Raw genomic sequence first — 17,219 nt, 5'->3', positions numbered from 1 at the left:
GCCCGGTCCCGCGGATCGTTGGAGACCCCGGTGGAGTCGCTGCGCTGCCTTTGCGGTGCTGTCGGTAATGATGATGATGATGATGATGACGCTCGCGCAGCTCTCTGCCGCTGGTGTCACGTGACTCTACGGAGGAGGCTGCGCCGGTCATCACAGACAGGGGGCGCCATTTACCGCAACCACGCCTACAGAAACCTGTTTACGAATACTTTACACTTACATTATATTAAATACGCTTTTAATTAAAATTATTATATACATATTTTATATAGTTTTACACAAGTAGCGCGAATAATCCGTCTGTCGGAGAAATCCCGCATCTCGCTGCTTTTTAAACGCCTTTAATTTTATCCAGTATTACAAGCCTAATGTGGCGCCGACGCGTAAACGAGCTCCAATCTCTGCTTCTAATGCAGCAGATCTCGTTAGTATTATTCATCCCATTCATTAAGCCCCGCAGCTTCCCTGGAATCAAATCATCCTCAGGCGTAAACAAGCGCAGCACCCGCATTATCCGCGACCCTTCTGCCACCTGCTGGTCGGGAGAGGGAACTACAGAAACACCGGGGGGAAGGGGTCGCAAAAATCAGAACGGTTCAATTTAAAGGCACTTTCTTTAATAGTCCAATAATATGTACATCTGTACAGACCGATCAACACGTGCCACAACAACGTCGACTCTCGCTTTGACAACCGTCTTACGCTTTAAAACTAAACAAAAGAGCATCAAACTGAGTGCGATCCAATTCAAATAGAGTCCAGAACATGAAATATACAGCCGTGCCGAGAACATTGGACCTCACGACAGCTAAATTCGTTCCTACACAAATGAGACTTAAGCTTTAACGCAGAAAAAAAAAATCACTTTTGCCTAACACAAAGTTAAAATTAATGAAAATGAATTAAACAAATTAAACAAAAATCATGCCAAGATAAAGTATTCAGTGTTTTTCAGGAGGTAATCACAACACACACTGGACCTCTGCTCATCACTGGCATCCTGCAAATGTCAGAAAATATATATATAAAAAAAAAAGCCTGAAAAGTATCATGAAAAATAAAATAAAGTCACGTTCACAAAAAAATAACACTGTTTGGAAAACAGAAAAATCCTGTACAGTCAGAAACCTTCAAACACACGGAACAGGTAGGGAAGCTTCTAAATCTAAATCTAAATCAAAATGAAGGCGGGCCGATACAGAACCAACAGAGTAGCAGAACAAACTTTACAGATTCCTTCCAACAGAAATGTCGAGTCAACGTCCCGGGTTGTTGGCGGCTCCAGACTCCAATCAGCTTCAATTAAGTGAAATCAGAACCTAAATGTAGCGCGTCTGAAGGCTTTGATGTTTAACTCTCTGATCTTCCCGACACAGACTTTACACATTTCCATTTTGTGACCCCAAAAGATAAAAAAAAAAAAAAATCCCCACGTGTTTCATTTTCCTCTACGCAGAAGAATCATTGTGACATCATCACAGCTGCATTGGATGCATGACCCGGGTAGGGCGGGGCCGGCGCCGCCTCTGAAGGGGCGTGGTCAGCGGGCGCCGCCGCGTTGGACGACGCCCCCTGGCAGACCTGGGCGTAGCTCAGCTTCTTGGACTCCTGAACAATCGGGGAACACGGCGGGGGGGGGGTCAGAGTCTCCGAACGATCCGATACGGAACCAGAACCGGACGCCGCGACGGCGCAGAGCTGCGGCTGAGAAGTCTTACCGCGATTTGTTCCTGTGTGAACTCTGCTGGGGAGGAATCGCTGCTCGTTTCTGGACCCTCCGCGTTCCTGCAGAAACAGAACAGAACCGAACCGAACCAAACGCGTCTCTGACAGCCGACGCACCAACGTGAAATACGGCGACGGCGAAAATGCTCACTGCCGTGCGATTGGCTGCGGCTCTTGTGACATCACTGGGCTGGCGCCGACTGGGCTCTGCAGGACAGGAGAAAGTTCAGGGTCCGTGTTAACGTTTCGCTTCTCCGGCCGCGCTGCTCGGACGAACGGCGACCCCATCACCTCGACGGCGACGCCGGCTGCAGCGTCCGTTGCCATGGCGGCGTTCGCAGGGGGAAGAGGAGGGAAGCTCAGCGGGCCGAGCTCAAGAGGAGGCAGCTGAGGAGGAGGCGCAGGACTTTGTGGATTCTAAGCGAACGCACAAGCGTGTCAGAACGCAGACTCGGCGAAGCGAGCTAACGCTAACGGCGCTAGCCGGCGACTCACGTGCGTGCTCCTGGCGTGCTTGTAGCCCGGCCTCGGCGTCCCTCTCCTCCTCTGGTTGTGTCCTCTCCTTCGGAGCAGACAGAAGCGGCAGAGCGGCGATGAGCAGCACCCGCCGGCGCCTTTTACACGTCCCGACTGCGTCTCGGGAACGATTTGTGGGGGCCGACGGCGCCGCTACCTTGTCCAGTCAGAAGTGATCGACACGTCTTGCTTGTTGGGGTCCCCCCAGCATCCCCCGCCCGGACCGTGCACGCCGCCCCGCGACCTCCATCGACCCTTTGACTGAGGAAAGGCGTGGCGCCCCGACTCCGCCGAGTGAGAGAAATCCATCCATCCGTCGCCGCGGTTCGACCACCGAGAGCCCCTCCTGGAAGACACGAATTACGGAGCGATCGTTCGCCATCGAGCCGCAGCCGACGGGCGGGAAGCGTCTTTGTCACGGCGGCTATCAATCAGAAGACAGAACGATGGCGGCTACTTATTCCAGCCGGAGGCCGCTGGGATTCCGTTCATGAAGCCGTTCATCATCGCCGGAGGATGCTGACAAAGACAACAGCAGCCGGATCACAGAGAGCTCGGCGGGACACGCCCCCCCCCCCCCCCCCCTCCCTAAAAACGTCTTCCAGCCGCCGGACAAACCTCGAAGATAAAATCGACTCACCTCGGCGAATCCGGTCACGGACGACGCCCACATGTCGTACGCCCACTGTTCGGGCACGTGGTGCACGCAGCCGTGCCGGTAGGGGCCGGCGGGGGCGAAGTCGCCGTACGGGTTGTTGCCCGGATCCAGCCGGGGGGGTCGGTAGCCGTTCTTCGGGCCGTAGGAAGTGACGGCCATGGTCTTGGCCTTGATCCTCACCATGACCGGCTTCCCCTTGAACTCCCGGACCTCCTCCCTGAGGTACTTGTAGGCCTGGAGGTGGGGAGAGACCAGCGGCGTTCCTCACCGGACGTCACGGGATTACGTCAGGGATTAGAAAGCATCCCCCGGACGGGACAGACTCTACCTGCTGCGCGTCGGCCTCCGACTTGAACGTGACGAACCAGTTATCGTTGTTCACGAACTCGCAGCTCAGGAACTCGGGCAGGCCGTCCCCCTCGAAGAGAGCCTCCACGTCCTGCAGGACAGAAGTAGGACGGGGGACCGGGATTAGGATTAGGACTGGGACTGGGAGCAGGAGAGCAGCGCGCGGGGCCTCTTGCCTCCTGAGGCGTGCTGTGGGGGATCTCGCGCAGGATGACGACGCACCGACTCTGGACGGGACGCACCCTCGTCCCGCACGGAGACACCTGGACCAGCGGCAGGGCTGTCGGCCAATGAGAGGAGAGGAGAGGAGAGGAAAACGCAACAGACCAATCAGACCAAAATGAAACGCCTTCACGGCTCCAGAAACAGAAAGACCAACATCTCAAGGCGTCGGCGACGGCGTCCGGGCTCGTGCCGAGGCTCCGGATCTGCTCCAGGCCGGCCAGCGTGTCGATGGCGATGTACTGGTCGCAGTCCATTTGGGAGACGAGGTACAGGTCGGTGACCAGGTGCTCCCTGCGGGGAGGCGGAGCAGAGTCCCTGCTGAAGAGGAAGCCCGCTCGCTACCGGGGGGGGGGGGGGGTGACGTCACTCTTACCTGCTCAGGTACGACTCCAAAACGGTTTTCAGCTGCTGCCGGAGCTCATCTGAAATCAGGAAGGAAGTCAGGATCACAACACAGAATAAAAAGGTTTGTTTCACCGCCGGGTACCTGAGACCGGCTGCTCCGGAGACTCTGCTCCGTCGGTCGGGGGCCAGGCCGCGGGGGTGTCGGTCTCCGCCTCAGCCAGATCCATACTGGACATGTACTCGGAAATGTACCCTAGAAATGACCCCGAGCAGGAAGATTCACCCAAAGAACAACGACGACGACAACGACAGGCGTGGAGCTCCAGCAGACCTTCCTGATCGTTCAGGTCGATGGAGAACTGGGACCATTGCTGCTGAGGCTGAGGCTGCAGGCAGGCGGGGGGCGCGGGGGGGGCGTGGACGCTCAGGTTAACGCCGGGGTTGGGCCACACCTCGGCATCGGGGTTCAGGCTCCGGGCAACGAGAGGCGCCTGGAAGCACGAGACAAAACGCACAACAGCGTTCCATTAGAGCCCGGAGACACCCGGAGACAACTGGAGACAGCCAGAGACAGCCGGAGACAGCCGGAGACACCCGGAGACAACCGGAGACAGCCGGAGACACCCGGAGACAACTGGAGACAGCCAGAGACAGCCGGAGACAACCGGAGACAGCCGGAGACAGCCGGAGACACCCGGAGACACCTGGAATCTCCTGGTCGTTACTTTTAAAAGATAAACCCGCCGCACAACCGGAGGCTGTAAGATGCGTCTACACGTTTAAAAGAAGGGCTTAATGCTAGTTAGCCTGGATGCTAACCCTCCCGGCGCCGCCGCCCCCCCCCCTCCCCGACAGAAGACGCCAGAGTGAACGCCGTCACTGAGGCTCCCTCCAGAGTAGCGTGAACACTTACAGGCCGAGTGCATTCTGCGTGCCAGTCCCACACGCGGCCCCCCAGGGGCGTGGCCCTGCTGTAGGGGTCGGCCCCCAGGGGCGTGGCCGCGCTGTAGGGGGCGGCCCCCAGGGGCGTGGCCGCGCTGTAGGGGTCGGCCCCCAGCAGCGCCACGGAGGGCTGGAGCTCCGACACCGAGGCTGGGATCCGCTCCTCGTCCCGGGCCCACCCGAGGCCGCCGCCCTCCTCCAGACCCAGTCTGATCCAGGGCTCTGGAAAGAGGAGGCGGGCGGAAGAGTCGCCGTCCTCGCCGAGCAGCTCGGACACCGTCTCCCTCGCCCCCCCCTCCCCGACGCGAGAGAGGCGGTGGATTTGATAGGACGGGGTCGAGGCGTAAACGTCAATCTGGGCCGGGTCGGCGGGGGCCACGGCGAGGTCGTCCCGACAGTCATCAGGAAGCACATGCGAGTCACAGACGCTGCCGTCGGCGTGGACCTCGGGGCCGTGGGACGGCGTCCCGGCGGGGGCAGCGTCTGAGGGGACGTCGGGCGTCGGCGCTGAATTCACCTCCTGCCGAGTACTCTGCTCGGCTCCCTCGGGAGACGACGAAGAGGAGGGCGAGGTGGAGGAAGCAGCGACAGCGAGCTCGCCGCCGGGGGGCGGCGGCCGCACGGCACTCGAGTCCTCGGTGATCGTGTTGAGAACCATCAAGCCGTCAGACGGCGCCGACGGCGGCTCGCCTTCTCCATTCGTCTCAACCGGAGACGCCTCTTCGGTGGGACGGTCACCGTCCTCAGCGTCTCCGCGCGTCCAGCCGGCGCTCAAGAGGACGCTCGGACAACGCCGGCCCGAGTCGCTTTTAAAAGACGGCGCCTCGTGTTCGCGTTTCCCATCGGCGCTCTTGAGCTGCTGCTCACGCTCAGCGAATCCGGCGCCGGTAAAGGGACTCCTGCTGTTCGATTCCAACGCCAGATCGTCCCCGTCCCCGTCCCCGTCCCCGTTTCCAGACAGAGACGGTGCGAGCGCCTCGCCTCGCCGCTCCAGGCTGACGTCCAACCCGGAAGAAGCGGCACTCCGTGAACTTCCGGCGTTAAAATCTGAATCCGCATCCTGATCCGGTTCGTCCTTTTGAAACTCGACCGTCGTTTCCTCTGCGGTCCTGCGGCCCCCCCGCCACACACAGTCCCCTGTAACGGTCATCTCCTTTGACCCCTCCCCGAGGACGCTCTCATCGGTGCGTGGCGTGCGTGGCGTCACCGGCGTGTGCCCGTTGGACGTCTGCGGCTCCGCGGCGTTCGTCCGACTGCTGCGTGGGGGCTGCAGGTCACAGGACAAGCCTGCAGCAGGCTGAGACGTCTGCCCTCCGGGGGGGGTCGGGGTCGGTGACGGGCCGGCGGCGTGACAGCGCTCCGGACTCCCCTCCTCCGCCGGCGGGGTTGCTCCAGCCGTTCGGGGCCGGCCGTGGGAGAGGTCAAGCCCAAGGTCGTCCGCGTCAACAGAGCAGATGGTGTAGAAGCAGCGGGTCCTCGTCGCCAAGTCTTGACCCGACGTCGCCGTGACGACGCTGAACTCCTGCTGGTCCCCTTGACGCGGAACCCCCATAGGCGACGCCGGCGCACAGCGGGGGCCACCTGCCTCTTCATCCATCGCGTGCGCGCTTGTTCTGGTTGCGATGATAATAATAGATCCATCTTCCCCGTGAGCAGATCTCAGGTCGCTCTCGCTGCCGGGTGCAGACGTCTCCGTCTCCGTCTCCGTCCCCGTCCCGACCTCGTCCTCCGGCTCCTCGCGTCCCTCATCGTCTTCCAGAGGCTTCGTCCGAGTCTCTCCTCTGCCCAAACGCACGCGCTGGGCTAAAGCCGCGGCGTGCCGTCTGACCCGTTCGGTCACTTCCCTGAGCCCGTCATGGCGCGGGGGCTGCAACAGACCGCTCCTCTCATTGGGCAGGACGGGGGCGACCTCCTTACTAAAGCAGCACCCCATCGCCTCCGGCCTGGAGTGCGAGTAAAAACACGAGACTGCTGTGGCCGAACGCAGACACAACCATGAGGAGCTCCTCGGGACAGCTCAGCCACGTGCAGGAAGAGAAACGACCCTCGACCCCCCCCCCGGCTCGGGCCCCTTCACCCCTCCCCTACCCAGAATAGCAAATGCGGAGGCGCTCACATGTCCCCGCCACTCAACACACCACTCTGTGTGCGTGTGTGTGTGTGTGTGTGTGTGTGTGCGTGTGTGTGTGTGTGTGTGTGTGTGTGTGTGCGTGTGTGTGTGCGTGGAAGCCCTTGTTAGGCTACAGTTTGAGCGGGGTCAGCACATGACCCCTGCAGGGACCAATCAGAGAGCAGTAACGCTGCAGCATCACTCCCTGAAACTCCCACTGATACGCTTCACTTCGACTCACGCCGCTGCGCTACTTTGCCTCCTCCAACCTCGTCCGTCGTCCCGGCGAGGACGACGGCGCCCCGGCGAGGACGACGGCGCCCCGGCGAGGACAACGGCGCCCCGGCGAGGACAACGGCGCCCCGGCGAGGACGACGGGTACCCGAGGTGCTGCCTGGACCCGACAATCAGAATACTCTCAATGGAAGAAATCGCATTTTATGGATTTTCCCCATTTACTCTCCAAAAAACACCCCGGGGGGGAAATTTGAGATAAATAAATCTTCAATAAAAGTTGCTTTTCAAACTGGAAACTGAGAATAAATTCGACCTACGAAATGATTAATAGTTACGTTGCCGAAGGTACGCAGGTACAGCACGAGTTTCTGTCTACGCAGTACTAATGCCAGTACCTGGGGGAAGTAATTTCCAGGGCCGAGCTCGCCGTACATCAACTGCACCTGTAGATTTGCTGGACGCAGAGGGTTTCTGTATGTCGTCATGTGACACAGGTAGGTGGGGGGGGGGTCGGGGTGGGGGGGCTCAGCGGGGGCGAAAGCTACCGATGATCACAGCGGAGACTGGCAGGAAGAGCAACGGAGAGAGGAGAGTGAGTCGCACGGCAACAAACATTTATCCACGTGGACTAAACCTGATGCAGATTAAAACGCTAATCCGTTAATTTGAGCAGGAAATTAGGGTTTCTATTGGACAAAAGAAAAAAAACACTGTCGGTGTCCCGAAACGTCACAATAAAACACCGGAAGTGACGGTGTATCGGTACCAAGACGTGTAAATCATGTCTGCTATAACAGCAGCTGGCCACTAGAGGTCGCCGGTAGGGTCTTTATTTGAGGCTTTGAAGCTTTGAATCTTTTTTTCGGTACAATTAAGAAGAAGCCTCAAAAGCTTCACGTCTCTATCAATAACTAATCGATTAAAACCAAGCAGAAGACAAACAAGCAAACTACGGAATTGTTGGTCAAATCTCAACATAGCGGCACACGCGAAAATGGCTGACTTCCGGCACAGTACACCGGATATACACGGTTATAAAATACCACCTTTTCGTGCGCTCAATCAACGTATCAAACTATTTATTAATAGATAACGCGCACATTTAATATATCAGATGTCTAATGGCTCTTTTCTACTTCTGCGAAACAGAAATTAGAAGCTTTTAGCGCGCTGTGCACCTTTAAAACTACTCAAAACAGACATCTACAGTCGAGTTCTGCTGCTTCCCTAAACTCTGCTCATGAAGCTAAATATTGTAGAGCTACATTTGAATTTGGTTTGTTTTTACCTACTTTTGGGAGCAGAATTTTTGGCAGAAATAAAAACCCGCTTCTACAAACTATCCAAGCGGCCGTACCGGCGAAACAGTCGACCCGAACGGGTTCCAAATTAGCCTCCACCGTTAGCTAGTTAACCGAGTCTTAACAGCAACGTCAGTGCGGGCTAACTGCAGCCAAACATTACCGTAGAAGTTACGCGAACAGATCTCTGCGTGATTAATTTTAAGTAAATTCAGTACAAGATAATTTAACTGTTTCAAGGAACGCACCTGTCACTCGTCCTCCGCCGCAGGAGTCAGGCCTCGCTTCTGGATGTTTTTGTGGCGAATGGTGAATTTGTTTTCGTTTGTTTCCAAAACAAAATATGAATTTAACCAAGAATTAAACACGCAGTTTCTACGGAAACGTGACGTTAGAATTACAGTTATATCCTCAATTAAAATTCAGCATTACCTCCGCGGGATGTTTCCTGGGTATTCCGAGCGCTGCTGTTATCGGGACCGCAAACGCACCACTCGGGAGAAAGCGAAGAGAGAGAGAGAAAGCTTCTGATTGGCGGGTTTCATCCGTCCAATCGGCAGCTTGCTTACAATAAATATTTTATTAATCCCAATAAAGCTCTTAATACTGTTTTAAAGCCTCTGCGTCACTACTACAAATAAAAAAAGAGATTAATTTACTTTGTATTCATCACATTTTTTATGCATATGATTAGTCTGTTTATCCCCAAGGAAAATATTCCGAGACGCTTCCAATCATTATTGACTCAATAGGAGTTAAAAGTAAATATACTGGTATTTATTTTCACAAAATAAAAAACAAAACTGCATTAGTCATGTTTGACATTTTAATTTTAAACACCATACATAATCACGAAGCTTCAACAGCCTCAAAGGTGATAAAAACCACGATATTCACACTCAAATAAAATGTACAATATGGCACACACACATTCACTTTTGAGCAAAATTAAAAAATTAAACTTCATAAACAGTGTTTGACTCCAGTCACATCGTTCATTCAGATGGGGAGGACATTTTGAGGGAGGGAGTATTTACAGCTCCGACTACTTTCGTTAGGGGTCGCCACAGCAAATCAACCTTCTCCACTTCACCCTGTCCTTTGCATCGTCCTCCCTCTGGACACGCCCAAACCATCGAAGTCTGGCCCCTGACTAATTTAGCTAAGGAAATAGGTAAAGAAAGGTATCAACAAGAGAGTGTAAAATTCTTCGGGATCCGTTAAAGTACCTTGCGACCCACTCCCATGAGAGAAATAGAAATATCATTGTGCACAATGAAGAGTTGCTGCTCTTAGGAACTGAAGTGCTTTTCCCTGTTGATTAGTGATGACGCTGGAGCTGAAAGAGCTCTTGTGTTCATGAGTTCATTCGGTTTGGCGCAGCCCTGTGGGTGGAGAGGAGTCCTCCATCATGCTCTCAGGACTCAACACTCGCCAGAGTTCACGGAGAGTTTGTGGCGCCGCATCAGGAGTACAGGCTCCAGTAGATGGTGTTAAAGAGCAGGTAGGACATCGGGAAGGCCAGACGGGAGTACGAGTCAATCAAGTAGCTGTTGCTGACCAGCAGGTCCACATTTTCACGCACGGAACGCTGCCTCCGGAGGCGGGTCCCCTCTGTGGGCTGGCTGTCTGAGGTTTGGGTTGGAGTGGCGAGAGGGTCAGACGTCATAGTGGGCGCCATGTGAGAGAAGGAAGTCAGCTCGATGTCGTTGTCATGGAAGCAGCCATCGAAGGCCATCGCCTGGCTGACGTTGAAGGTGGATGGGATCTGAATAAGGGCAGAAAGCAGAAGGATCTGGTGTAATGCCTCTTTCTGACCAGTAGAGGGAGACATGAAGCAAAACATGACTTTTCCTGAGTCTCTCTTATTATTATCTTTCCCATTGTTTCCTCCCTGTTTTCCCTGAATGCATCTTATACAGGAATATTCCCTCTTCGTGCCCCGTGCTGACCTTCCCCCTCTTCATCTTCCTCATCTCCTCCAGCGTGGTGCAGTAGTTCACAGCTGCGTATTCAAAGACAGACAGGAAGACGAAAAGGAAGCTGGTCCACAGGTAGATGTCGACCGCTTTCACGTAGGATACCTGGGCAACAAACACACATCCAAAAGATAAGCCAGCGTAAATATGCAAATATAGGATTCATGATATCGTCTCCACACACCCAAACCCAGAAGAAACGTCACCTGAGGCATGGAAGAGGACACTCCTGTGATGATGGTGGACATCGTGAGCACGGTGGTCATGCCTGCAGAAGGAGACAGCAGAGGCGTCACCGTACAGACGTCTTCTTCAGAAAGATCCGGACAGGCTGTCTGGCGTTACCCAAAGAGACGCGCGCAGGAACGGCCCTCCTGTCGATCCAGAAGGAAACCCAGGACAGGACGACCATCAGCATGGTGGGGAAGTACGTCTGCAGCATGAAGAAGAAGATGTGCCTCCGGAGGATGAAGTTAATGAACAGACGGTTGTACCAACCTGACAGAACGACACAAGTTTAAAGGGGTACAAACGATCGCTGCCAGAAGTGGGACCAAATATGAGTCTACGTAAAAACAAAAGTAAATCAGTGCTAGGAGGGGGGCCACTTTCTGCATCCTGGTGGAAACGGAAACCTCACAAGTTATTAAACCACACACACGCACACACACACGCGCACACACACACACACACCGGTGCTGCTGTAGAAAGCCAAGCCACTGGAGGCGTGGAAATGTTCAATGAAGAACTGTGACAGGACAATCTCCTCCGTCCTCAGAGAGTCGCTCCCGTTCTTCCAGTAAAGCATCAGGTCGTTCTCATTGTAAGCATCTGTGATGAGAGAGAGAGAGAGAGAGCGAGAGACAGAGAGAGAGAGAGAGAGAGAGAGGTGTTCAGTGTCATGGAAAATAGAGGAAAAATTACAAGTGAAAAAAAGAGACAGATTGGATGTCCCAAGTTTTGCGCTTCAAGATATAAGACTATGGTGAGTGTGTGTGTGAGTGTGTGTGCGTGTGTGTGTGTGTGAGTGTGCGTGTGTGTTTGCGTGTGTGTGTGTGTCTCACAGCTCTCCAGCTCCAGCGAGCAGTTCTGCGTGTCCAGAGGGAAGCTGCTGAAGTCCATCGAGCAGAGAGCCGTCACCGTGGCCCTGAAACACACAAACAGACGTCTCCAAGGAAACCACTAATTTACCATCTCTCACTCTTTAATGTTTATTTTTTTATTCATGGGTGTCTTTACGGCACAACATAAACGTACCGGACGCTGTAGAGGATGTTTCCGTCGGGGTAAACCCGCAGCATGATGTTCTCCATGGTGGCGTCGTGGATGAAGGAGCGCTTGGAGTGGACGAAGAAGACGTCGGGAACCCAGATCTTCTTCGCCAGCCTGGAGTCAAAGGTTCTGCTCTGGTTGTTCCGGGACGGAAACGACAGCCTCTCGTCTTTCCAGTAGTGACGCAGGTACAGAGTCATGGTGAAGTCCTGGAGGACACGCCGGCGCAACCCAAGGAATAAAGTTCACCTGGGATTGTTTGGGCTTTTTCTGCACGTTTCTGCAGGAACTCAATAAGTCGCTGATAAGAGGCCGGCGAGTTGAAAGCGGAGCCAGCGTGGGGCCATAAACCAAATGAGATGGACCAACAGGAAGCGATGCCAGAGGGACAGCGCAACCCGCTTCCTCTACAAAGGCCGTAAAATACCGATTGACTGATTCTGATATCGAAACATTACGAAAACTATCACTTCCTCATTGCTGGGGGAAGTTGCTGCAGCCAAAGAACAAAACATGAAATAAACCTGGGATTTAAAGATGACTATTGCTTGATTATTAAAACTAGTTTACAGGAACAGGTTTTTTTTTTAGCGCTGGAGCTGAGCGGCGGTCGCTCACCATGTTGACCTCTGAGATGCTGTCGATGCTCTCCACCTGCACGTCGATGCCCACGGGGATAGCAGCGCCTAAAACAAGAGAAGAGCGTCATCAGATTTAAAAACCTCAACTTTTTTCTGTGAAGTGCATGTAGAATAACTTCAATCCTAAAACGCTGGCAGCTCGATAAACACGTTATTTAATGAAGTTAATCTGGTAGCACGGCCCACAGAGCTACCAGTTAACGGCCTCCATCGCAGACTCAACCTTTAGCGTAACCATGACAACCACTGCCGACTGTCTGGGGCTGAAACAGAAGGTGACTTTTCTCTCCATCGCTCTGCTCCTTACGACTGATTCTCCGTTAGAGAATGTTGGAAGAACGAGACGCACTCTCTCTTATTTGGATTATTTGAAGCTTCAGCAAATAACTGCATTAAAATAAATATGGCTATAATTGATTTATCCATATGAGAAATTAAGAGAATCTACAAATTAATTCACTACTCCTCAATACTGAGGGCAACGGAACATGAAATAATAAATAGAGCGAATAAGTCTTGATCCTGCTTCTTCTTCTTCTTCTGTTTTTCCCATTTAATCTACGCTGCTTGTTTAAATGAGGGGAAACCAGGATACACTTGTGTCTCCTAAAGTTTTTTCGCTTTCTGCTTCGCATCATAATATAATAATGCTAACGTAACTCTACTGGCTGTTCAGGATTATCTAACCGGATATTCGAGGGTATTTTATGTGACTGTAAGTTTTGCTCGTTCACTCATCCGGCTCTGGATTTATATTTGGGTAAATCTACAGCTGCTGCTGATTTAACCTAATAACACATGGAAATTGCGCTTTGTGAAGCTTTGACGGCGTGCTTTTTCATCCCCAAATGTTTTGTGTGCGTCTCGGAACGGACTCCTTTAATCCCCAAACACAAGCCTGTATGGATCAATTCCTGCAAGTCATAACGGGGAGGAAGCAGCTGTGAAGTCTGATCGGAAGCTTCATTCTCTCGTCGATCTGTTGAGATTCCACACCAAGAAAAGAAGGGCGGCGCTGAAAGGTGGAGGGGGATTAAGAGTTGATATACTTGCTTCCTACAGGCATAGACTCAAGTCAGTCATGCATAGCCGTAGCGGCTCGGATTGACACGGTGTAATGTGATGAAAGTAAACCCCCCCCCCAGCCTTTATGTCCTAAACCGGCGGCTTTACGTGTACGAGCGCTGCTCATTGTTTTCTATAATGTATGAGAATCATTTAGGAACTAAAGTTTTCTACTCCAGTGCGTCACAAAAAGAGGGAAATACTGAACTCATTCATCTGGAACTTTAATCCCGTTACAAATGAAACGCATGGTATTTGATTTCTACCATGGGGGGGGGGGTGCGTGACTGCAGCGCAGACGCAGGTAAGAACACAAGCTGCCACACAAAGCTAACGGAGGCTGCTGCCAAAGCGCGGCATGCGGCCCCGGAGGGAAGATGAAAGGATCCATCCATCACTGCAACCTCTGATCTTGTGCGGGGTCACAGGAAGGCCGGAGTTCATCTCTACGGAGACGTATATACATTTACATTATATATATCCAATTATTTTTTAACCTTTATTTCAACAGGAGGAAGTATCTCTGACAGCGGCGTCCTGGACGAGTCGCGGGTAGTTTTATACTTAGAGAGGCGAAGTTCAGACCTCGAGCCGGAACACGCTCAGGTCAGATCAGATCCGACCGACAACTTTAAACACTCACAATCACGCTTACAGGCTACTTAGGACAACGTATTAAACGTTTTTGGACATGCATGCTCAACACGGAAAAGTTCCAGGTCCTCAGGTGGATCAGAACTCAGAACCTTCTCGCTGCGTGGCACCGGTTCTACCTACATATAGAAGAACTCGCAGTCCTGAACGCACGCAGGAAGTCAGAGGAAGCCTGGGTTCAGCGTTCTGGCTGGTTTAAGAGACATTTGTTTGTTGCCCTTTGTTCAAAAACGTAAAAAGATGTTCACATTTCAGCGACACGCCTCTTCCTCTGTCCGTTATGACGGTAAAAACCTGGTTTTAAATATTGAGAGTAACTAGTAACTAATACGAGTAATCATAGAAAATGTAGCATCCTGTTTTTGTTTGTCGGCAACTATTGTTCGCTCTACGTTGCAGTCGACCGTTGGTTTCCCACCCCTCCATCTGCTCCAGATATAATCCGGATTAATGTTCACGAATTCCCCCGATTCGCACACACACACACACACACACACACACACACGTGCATTATATCGCAAGAACACATGGAGGGACACAATGACATTTGAGCGAGCACACAGAGTCCTGCGTTTCGAATGCATTAATGCTCCAACGCCACCGTGCTGCGGTGGGATTCTGTAATCCGGGTCGGGGTTTGATGATTTGGGATTGACGCATCCTTTGTCAGGCTGACCCACCGAGCCACCTCGTGCGCATCATCGGCGTGGGAGTGATTTCTGTCTCTTGGATGATGTGTGAGTGGATTAAATCATCTGAGTTGAGAGATGAAATGAGGCGTGTGTGTGTGTGTGCGTGTGTGCGTGTGCGTGTGTGTGTGTGTGTGTGCGTGTGCTCGACCTCCAAAGCCTGGTCTCATGGCAAAGTCGTGCTCCTCGATCCTCAGAAGCTGTTCACTTTTTATCAGCAGTGTTTTCGTGCTGTCCTGCCGCTTCAGTTTGTAGTCGATACGTCTGGAGAAACAACACACACACACACACACGCACACACACACACACACACACGCACGCACGCACACACACACACACACACACACGTCAGTTTTCTAGTTAATCAATCATTCCCCTCAGATCACTTTCGTATCCGTGATATTCGGACTTTTAAGATTTTACACCATAAAAAAACAAGACCATGAAGATTTAAAGTATAATTTGTGGAGTGAATACGTCAGCAGTACTTTGGTTCCTTTTCCCTGCGCCGTGGCCTTAAAGGCGTGGCGTGACTCCATGATCTCGCACAACAAACATCTGGCTGCGTATCGCACCTCAGTGCCGCAGCAGGACTGATAGAAGCAGCTACTGGAGCAGGTAACATGCCTTTTACACTACGTTTCCCATGAGGCCTTTCTTCTCCAACCTTCATGTATAAAGTCAGGGTGGAAGGAAAAACTTAACACACACGTGTGGTTCACAGAGAAACACAGAGGGAAGAGATAAAAACTGAGATTTTAGGTGCCGATGGATTAAAGGCCTCTTTGAAAGTCACACACCTTCACCAAACAAACAAGCCAGGGAGCCCCCCCGAGCCCCCCCCTATTATTGTGAGTTCAGTCGTCGTATTTGAGCCAAATCCCATCTCCATAATCCCTTAAATTAACCTTGAAACAAACACAACAATTCACCAAAACAAACCAAATTCAACATTAATCCCAAATTAAAGTCTCCTGATGCAGAATGAACCCAAAAACCATCTGAAGTCAAAGTAACTACAAGTTACTCTGTGATCTGGGATTACTTGAATGTACCTACAGATACCACAAACACTTGATCACAAGCTTAAGAATGTTGCTTTGGTAAAAGTCCAAGTATAATCAGGAGAATTGATTAGCATGAAAAGTATTCAGCGCAGAGAAACACGTGGCCGTGCATCAATCATTTAATTCTAATGATTATAATTAAGAAGCAGCAAATCGTCACATCTGTGAATCTGGAACCAATAATTATCACATTTTACACGTTTAGTATGACGTGTACATGTACCTGCTGCGGTACTCATCTCCATATTGCTTTAATCCCTCCCATAGATCACCTGTCAGTCAGGCAGCGAGGGCGGGGCTGTGACATTACTCACGGGATGGAGGTCATATTGTGTGTTTTTTTTTTCCCCACCGTTGCTACACAAACATCAGCTATCGGCCATTTCAAAGCGACAAAGAGATTTAAGCAAACAGTTTCTCCAGAACGAAGCAGGTCAGCTCGAGACAAGCAGCCTGGTCACGCTGTTCGGGTTTCCCCACAGGTCGACGTGGGAATGAGGTTCCGGAAGGACGCACGGATTACTTCTGGTTTATTCAAAAACACGTGTGTGATCATAATTATACTTGAAACATTCCTAAACAAAGCTGGTCCAAACCGGAAGTGACACGACCTTAAAACATCACCCGACCTGCAGAAGGAGAACGGGCTTCCGCCTCGGCGTCGCCTGTTAAGTAGATCACACATCTACCTGACTCCGTTAATCCCCCCCCCCCCCCCCCCCTGCTGACAGGAAGATCCAAGACGTCTTCACTCCCGTCAGGTTGGCCTTCATCTCATTTTTTTTTTTATACACGAGTCATTAAAATTGAAGGACTATAAACTCTGAAACCCACAAAGGCAAACAGCAACGTTTGGTTTTGGCTCTAGAAGTAACATAAATGAGATCTAATTCACGTTGCATCTGAGCCTGTTAGCAGGTCAACTTGTTTTGCTGCCCCCTATTGGCCACACCAGCAGTTTTTTGCTCATTAACTTGTCCATTTGTGTCTCACCCTCCGAACTTGAACTTGCTGTTCTCCCCGAGGAAGACCTCCTTATGCCTCCTGCGTGCGGAGTGGCGGCCACCGGTCGCCATGGCGATGAGGCTGGCCACGGCCACGGCCAGCAGCACCTCCGGCTTCATGCTTCACAAGCTGTCCCGCCACGACTGACGCGAAGCCAGCATCCCAGCAGCGCCACCTCCGTCCTGGTCGCTCTGCAGACTAACGGTGGAGCGTCGGGTCAACCGTTAGCCGCGGCGCTCCGACGCAACACGTCCATATAAGGTGAATGCATGAGTCGCCGGTTGGAGGGTCCACCTACAAGTCCATGCGTGTATCCCTGCAGCGTCCCGGCTGATCTCCAGGAATCTCCTGATGTCTCCGCCGCCCTCAGCGCACCTTCATCCTCTCATCCTCCTCCCCTCTCCCTCCAGCCGTCTGTCTGTCCGTTTCTCTTTCTATGT

General features: G+C 52.4%; 1 protein-coding gene across 1 annotated transcript; it reads right to left on the bottom strand.

The window, feature by feature from the left end:
* Positions 1 to 9,282: 9,282 nt before the first annotated feature.
* Positions 9,283 to 16,898, bottom strand: LOC137903637 (gamma-aminobutyric acid receptor subunit rho-3-like). Its single transcript, XM_068747765.1, has 10 exons — positions 16,768 to 16,898; positions 14,859 to 14,971; positions 12,277 to 12,344; positions 11,644 to 11,867; positions 11,451 to 11,533; positions 11,080 to 11,217; positions 10,732 to 10,884; positions 10,593 to 10,654; positions 10,360 to 10,491; positions 9,283 to 10,175 (listed from the first exon to the last, which is right to left on the bottom strand). The coding sequence occupies exons 1-10, from the start codon at positions 16,896 to 16,898 to the stop codon at positions 9,873 to 9,875; spliced, it is 1,407 nt and encodes a 468-aa protein (XP_068603866.1). The 3' UTR covers positions 9,283 to 9,872.
* Between the last annotated feature and the right edge of the window lie 321 nt (positions 16,899 to 17,219).

This window comes from Brachionichthys hirsutus, chromosome 14 (assembly GCF_040956055.1).
Source record: "Brachionichthys hirsutus isolate HB-005 chromosome 14, CSIRO-AGI_Bhir_v1, whole genome shotgun sequence".
In the NCBI taxonomy this organism is placed as follows: Eukaryota; Metazoa; Chordata; class Actinopteri; order Lophiiformes; family Brachionichthyidae; genus Brachionichthys; species Brachionichthys hirsutus.
Note: the sequence above shows the minus strand (reverse complement) of the source record. Positions and strands in the feature narration are given on the sequence as shown.